At 37.6% G+C, this 7,566-nt stretch overlaps 1 protein-coding gene across 2 annotated transcripts in view; it reads left to right on the top strand.

The window, feature by feature from the left end:
* Window positions 1-350: 350 nt before the first annotated feature.
* Window positions 351-7,566, top strand: part of cntn4 (contactin 4) — a 139,431-nt gene continuing 132,215 nt past the window's right edge. For both annotated transcript variants that reach the window (XM_072451880.1, XM_072451879.1), the window contains exon 1: window positions 351-499. In XM_072451880.1, coding sequence (XP_072307981.1) covers window positions 445-499 — 55 coding nt within the window. In that variant the 5' untranslated portion in view covers window positions 351-444. The remainder of the gene's footprint in view (window positions 500-7,566) is intronic.

Raw genomic sequence — 7,566 nt, 5'->3', positions numbered from 1 at the left:
ACTGTGAAACATTACACACAAAGAATCATCTTTATTGAGACAATCAGGTGATGGACCCTTCACCAGAAAAGTTACATAGTGTTCCTTTAACTCAATTTAAGAGCTAGTTATGACTCACTGCATTAATTTTGTTATTTTTTATATTCCTATTGCAAATGTATATTTAATCCTCAATGAATTCTTAGTTTGAATTCCAAACATGTACGTAAAGACATATTTTCTGATGGCCAGTGACATTTATTTATTTAGGCTTTATCTTTTCTAAAATCTAAAATACATTTCTATCAATATTTGATCTGTTTATGATTTGTAACCCAATTTCAAACACTAATATTCTCCGACCTGCTTCTCTTACAGATCACACAGAGGAGCCAGCGAGGTGCAAATCGGATTCTATATTGCAGTGATTGGATGTAAGTCTACTTTGACCCTACAAAATTGAAGATGACGTTGCTATGGAAACTGCTGGTGCTGCAGTCACTCGTGGGGTGCCTTGCAGGTAAGTGTCTTTTCAGGAACTTTTGATGCATGCAAAGGCTGCTTTTGTTGTAGGTCCCGCTCCTTATTCATATGGATCCAGGCCAGCAGAAAAAAGGAAGCAAGGTCTGGAGACGACTAACAACATTCAATCAATGTAAAAGTAGTCCACAGCTTAACGAATTCTCATCCTGAGCTCTCCATATTCAAATGGAAAGTGGAAAGCCCTGACCAGTGCTGCTATCCACATTTAGATGCAGCAGTAGCATAATCATTTTACTGTCAATTGCCGAATGTTTTGGAATATTGTGGTGAGTCTGAGTGGGATGCCCATTGGCTTCAGATTGTTGTGGTAGATATTAGTGTTGTCTTTTCCAAACAATTAGACTTTGCACTGGAGAAATTCCAAGAAGAAAGATGACAATTCATTTAAAAAAATAAAAAATAAGTAGAGGACTAAATTATGTCTAAATATTCAGACTTTTGAGTTCAGAATTCCATTTTAACATTGAAGTATTCTGAAACACATAAAAGCATTGATTTACTGGCGCATGAAGGAGCTAATAGATCTCAGATAAGTCTCATGGCAGTTTTGATGTTCATAATATTACATCATGTACCGCAGCTTTGGATTTAATGGAAATATGGTTCACTGAACAATAACCGGAACACAGAAACCTGTCAATCAAATCATACAAAGAACACTCATGCTTATTAGACCATGCAAAAAGTGATTAAAACGTATCCCTTCTGGTTCGCTTTTGTCACGAAATAAATAACTTCTGGGACCATTTCCCATTTGCTGTGAATATTTGAAAAATTAATTTAATAATCTTGGTTATAACTTTTGTCTCTGGTTCCTTAGCCACTGGAAAACAGATGATTAAGTGATTGATTGATGGGAACTCAAGGGGCAGTTTACAGTTACTATTACAATATATTAGTAAATGTTACAAGGTTTGTTCCAGACCAGGCTTTAGGTGAAAGCAATACCAGTGGTTCAGTCCAAAATCAAATATTAATACAGCATTCCAGGCAGAACTTGATCATTTTGGGCATCTGGTTGGGTGCTGGGTTTGAGATGATGTCAGAATGTTTTATCTGGTCCTTTACTTTATAATTGAGAAAAGGGATCAAATTCAATTGATTTTGTGATACTGTTGCAAAGTATCAGAAAGGGGTGCACGGTGGCAAAGGCGGTTAGCGCTCTTGCCTCCCAAGAAGGAGATCATGGGTTCGATTCCCGGACCAGACCAACATCACATGATCTCTATGGGTGGAGTCTGTATGTTCTCCTTGGTTCTCTCCGGGTTCTCCGGCTCCTCCCACCGTCCAAAGACATGCATGTTAGGTAAAATTGGTGACTCTAAATTGGCCCTAGTGAATGAATGTGAGAGTGAACTGTCTGTAATGTCTATGTCTCTGTGTCAGCCCTGCGACAAGTTGGCCACTGTCCAGGGTGTACCCCGCCTAAGGCCAGAAGTCACTGGGATAGGCTCCAGTCACCCGCGAACAAACGGTAGAAAATGGATGGATGTTGCAAAGTACCCATTTTATTTTTTGGGGCACCCCACAGGTCAGGGGCATTGTCTGAGACACAATTTCAACAAAGTACTTCCTTAACCAATAAAGGGCTTTGCCAGTGATGCCCACCCAGGCCTCAAGTCTCTGTAAGAGGATCTCATGATCGACAGTGTCAAAAGCAGCACTCAGATCTAACAGAATTAAGACTGAGGCTTTGCCCGTGTCAGTGTTCAGGCGGATGTCATTTGTCACCTTGACAAGAGCAGTCTCAGTGCTGTGATAAAACCTGACTAAAAGATATCAAATGAGTTGTTTATTAAGAGGAAATCAATGAGCTGTTGGTAAACCAACTTTTTTAAAGACTTTACCCCAAAATGTCAGATTAGAGATGGGCCGTTAATGACTCAGAACTGCGACATCAAGACTGCTTTTCTTTAGGAGATACTTTATGACTGCAGTTTTCAAAGACATTGGGAATGTTCCAGATTGATGACCCCCATTTGAAACTGAAGCTGTTCCTGAACCGTCTGGAGCACAAACAATATGCTGGAGCCTTTGTGAAGCTAAGATTCTGTAGTTTTGGATTCTAATGTCTCTTTTACTCTAATTATAAGTAGAAACAAGCTCTGCTCAGAGGAATTCAGATTTTAAATCTCGCCTAGATGTTCTGGTGTCTGGAGGTATGGTCTGATTAACACTAGTTTTAACATTTATTTAGTTTTGACAATTCTCTTTTAAAATCTGGAAAGGAAAATTCACAAAATATACACAGGGATTTTACTTTTGAATATATCTTACAGTGCAATCAAAAGTTTCTGAGAATTTGGTATCATAACATTACATAATCTGAAAATAGCCAATAGTAATATACTCAAATCACGTGCACACTTTTGTTTGTGGAAACCAAAGTTTCACATTGGAGACAATCAGTTTGTATTTGGGATAAGCCATACCTAACAGCATGTAGTATTACACAGTTTTACTCAAATAACATACATTACATGCAGATAGACACCACAATACTTTACTCTAATCTCCTGATTGTCAAATTGTACCCACATTTTATGTCAGCGAGTCAGATTGTAAAACCATATTTCAATTATTACATTGCAATTAAGGAACTTTACTGTACATGAGACTATAAGTTAACGTAGAAATCCCTTGGTGGCTTTTCCTGGGGTCCGTCATTCATTTCCGGTGCAGTAAAGTTGAATTATGGCTTCATTATGGCACGCGGTTCATTTCAGCTTCAGGGGCTGCTTGGCATTGATCACATTTTGATTGAAGACTTTAATTTGTCTCCTTTACAAATAGGAAGGGTCAGCAGAGAGCATCAGTGGAATCAGCCAGTCTTTAATCAACAGGTATTAAACCAATCAAGATGAAGAAAAGACTCTATTGATGAGCTCTGTGTCAAGATGCAGCTTATTTCTCACAGCATTGACAGCCTGATCTAAACGTGGATATTTATAGATCGTTCAAGAGAAGAAATTGGCATTGTAATGTCACAATAAATGAAGGGAAACACCATGATGCAGTTTGATAGTGTTTTAGTATTTGTTTTACTGCCCTACTGAGGAACATTCCAGGTAGGGATGGGCAAATGTATGATAATAAATGAATCGTGATCTGCTATTGTGGGGAAATTGTCATATTAGCGATGGGCCAGACCCCGATAACGATAATCAGAAAATAGTATGTCAATCATAAAGAAATGTGTTGAAACATCTCCAGAAATGTATAAATTTAATTTAAATTATCAGACGAATGGAAATGATCTGTAAATTCACAAAAGATCAGAAATATCACCATATACCCTTATTTGAAAATGTACAACTTTTATATTTAATCAGCTCTTTTTGCTGGATATTTATCCTGTTTGATTCTTCAAAACAACAATCACAATATTATTAAAAAAGTTGATATATTGTCCACCACAATGGTGAAAAATGATATAGCATAATTTCAACACAAAATAATAGTTCTTTCTTTATGTTATGTGGTAAGTTCTGAAAAGCTGAAGATCACGCTAAAACCATTCAGGAATGGTAAAAATAGCTTGTTTTGGTCCTTTTTTTAAAATGAGGGTTATCTAGTTTTGATTCTAGTTTAAGTATACTATCTGATTTTCAATACTGTTGACAACCGTAACCCCTACAACACATTGTGATTAGGTATTTCATCACTGATTACAGCTCTATGCTCAAACGCTCCACACATTGCTCCGTTTATCAGCCTTATTCATGCAAGTGTGTGACAGATACATTCATCCAATCGCAGTGAAGTGTGAACTCCTTTAAGACAACAGCCACATTTAACAAGTTATGGTGATTAATGGCAATGACGATGATCACTAACCTCACAGATACAATAAATAAATGATATAGATTATTTTTAATATATTGCACATCAATGTTTTTTATGAGATCTAAACAATTGAAGCTAAACCTTTCTGAAAGGCAGAAAACATATCATGTGCCGCTGCACAGTGCACATGGACAGAAGGACACGTTTGCCTTTAACCAGTGCTGCTGAAAACACAAATCTTGGACCAAGGATTGCGAGGATTGTATTAAAGCCTCCTCGAAAGCAGAGTTAGAAATGGGATAGCAGGACGCCACAGACGCTTGTGACTTTGGAGATGGGATGAAGAGGAAGTTGAAGGTGGAGGAGACGCATCTTCTCTTGTGTCATCAATGCTCTGTGCGCAGACCTCATGGCTCTTACTAAGAACTTTAAAAGGACATGTCGGTGTAGTCCCTCATTCCAAGTGTTCCATTGTTTTTGTGTCCAGAACTGAATCTTTTTCTACAATTTAAATGGGCATGGAACTATAATCTGTTTTTATGGACAGTTTCTATCTCCAGTCCAATGTCATACAGATGAGAATCCAAGTGTGTTTTTGTAACCTCTCTGCCGTCATAACAATGTAAATGAACCATACAGAATCAGAATCAGAAAAGGTTTATTGCCTTTGTCAATGAACAGAATGAACAAACATAGGAACATGCTTTGGTGATTCGGTGCAACATAAAACAATGAACAATGATAAAACAACCTATATAAGTCAAAAAGTAAAACAATTAAAAATTTGCTATAAGATACAAAATCAAAAAATAGGCACAAATGTACATAAATGTATTCACAATAATTTGAAATAAAAAATATGCCATGTTGCTTTGTAAACGGCAGTAGTCTGTTCTCTTTATACCTGCTATAGAGATGTGCAAAATGTTCACTCAGTTTTATGTAAATCCCAACTGCACACACTTTTTGCAACCTATTGTGCACCTGAGCAAACAGGTGTATATGAATCATGATTGTAAATCGTGGGTCCAACATTTTTTTTAATACGGTACTTTTTTTTGGCATATCGACCCCCCTTTCATCCAGGAAAAGATCTCAACAAATCCAAACAGACCACACACACCATAAATGTAAAATAATGCATGTTTAAATGAGGCTTGAATGAAAAATCTCAATTGTGAAATGTTGTGTCTGGTCCCTTGGTAATTTTCTCTCCCAAATTACACCCACCCAAGTAATCAACCATGAATGTCCGATAAGAAAGTAGAGGAGATGGCCCCAGCAGCAAGGACGGGCAAAACAACAAAGAGGTGGAAAACTTTTTATAGGACCTTTTTATGGCCCATTGAGTTTCCAGCACATTGTAAAAAGTTTACACCAAATGCATGAATATCCAAGAGGGACAGTTGTTAGAGCAGTATTAATGAAGAGGCAAACTTTGAGGTAAATGCAAGAGCTGGGATTAGCTGATACAAAGGCTAATGTGATTATAAATTTGTACAGGGGAGGAATAATACTGGTTATGGTTGGGGTGTGTGATATGGGGATAAAAATGGAATTGTGATCCTTGTGACAATCTGCTGTTTTGGTGATATTGTTAAATCGTGATTCATTATTCCTATATTTATTGCTGTTTGTTTGCTCAATCACACTCTGTTTCCCATCATTTCTCCTATTGGTTAGACTACAAAGAATATTGAGTATATCGGCTGAAATAAAACTAGGGCTGCAACAATTACTCGAGTAAATCAAGTTATTTTATTACAAAAAAACTTTGATTATTATTTCATTGCCTCGATGATTCGTTTAATTTACATATTTTTAATTAAAAACACTTGAATCTGTAGCACGGAACGACTTTTGTTTCCTGCGGAGCTTGTTCCCCTCGCACCTGAAGGAACTAAAGCACAACAGAGGAGAGTGCAACAGGGAAGAGTTTTGTTGTGTGAAAGAGCACGGTGTCCCGAGCTGCCACTCTAACCACCGCAACTAGCTCGTTGTGCCGCTCGCCGCAGCCCTCACGTCCTCGCCCCGCAACCGTGGACGCCCTGCCCCACACTTGCACTCAGCCGTACTCCCTCACACAACAACTCTGCTTCCCAGTCACACTCGTACTTTTAAAACACTCCGCCCTCTCTTCTGCTGCGCCTTGAAACAGCCGATACATCCATGGAAACAGCACGGAGGCCCACGACGTTACAATAATCTGGAAAGTCTGCGATGACACGGAGGCCAAAATGAACGGCACACGGAGCAAACGCCGCAAAATGACAAAATGCAGAGCCACGGCTCAAAACACCAGGCATCACTGGTCCCACTCAAAATTAAGTTTTACAAACAAGTTTCTTATTTTTAGTTATGTGACAGAAACGCAAATTAATTCATAGCTAATGTTTACAAACTGGTGTCGTGACAAGTGAATTACCGTAGTCCTTTATATATATATTCTTAATATACAAACAGAACAGTTTGGACTGGTGAAGTGAAATGTTCCTGTTTTGGGGACATACTTATGTTATTTTAAGTATAAAATGTTTTTTTCAAGCAGAAACTCAATTTGTTATGTTGTTATGTGTTATGTGTCCTATAAACTATAACGTTTATTAAAAAAAATATTTAATATGCTTTTAAATGGTTTACGGAATGTGCAAAAAAGAATTGATAGTTTACTAAAACAATTAAAAATTACCTCAAAAAGAGACAGAAACATCTGGAGTAATCTCTTAAACAATCATAAGTGATTTTTATTTGATTTTGTGTGATACTTGAACCTCAACACGGTTCATTTAACTGACACATTTTAGCACATTCCTTATACGTAGTTACAATATTACCTGAATATTGTTTTTGAAATCAAGCAAAAAATATTGAGATACTCCTTTTATCAATACCGTTCAGCTATACAGTACATACAGTAAGATGTTAGAACTACAGTCACAAATAAAAGCAGTTGGCTACTCTCAATATTACACATTTCCCCCGGCATTCTCTGATACTGCTTAAACTTCAACATTATCTTAACTCGCGCGCTTTTCCAAGCATTTTTCAGTCATATTTAATTTGTCACCAGCTGGCTTTGTTTAGGCAGTGAGTTGGTTTGGTTGGGACGTCCTTGCAGTTCTTGTGCAGGAGATCAAAGAAGCCGTTTTGCCAGGCAGACTCATATTTTCATTTTCCCGAGAGCTGCACACAAATATGCATGCATACACACTTGGATTGGACACCTCATTGGTTCCTGTGAAAGCTGTTTCTAGTCAT

The sequence above is a fragment of the Eucyclogobius newberryi genome, unplaced genomic scaffold, assembly GCF_026437365.1.
Source record: "Eucyclogobius newberryi isolate DKJ021-1_F unplaced genomic scaffold, fEucNew1.0.hap1 SCAF_19, whole genome shotgun sequence".
NCBI classification, from domain to species: domain Eukaryota; kingdom Metazoa; phylum Chordata; class Actinopteri; order Gobiiformes; family Gobiidae; genus Eucyclogobius; species Eucyclogobius newberryi.
The sequence above is the reverse complement of the archived record's forward strand: the minus strand, read 5'-3'. Positions and strand labels throughout refer to the sequence as shown.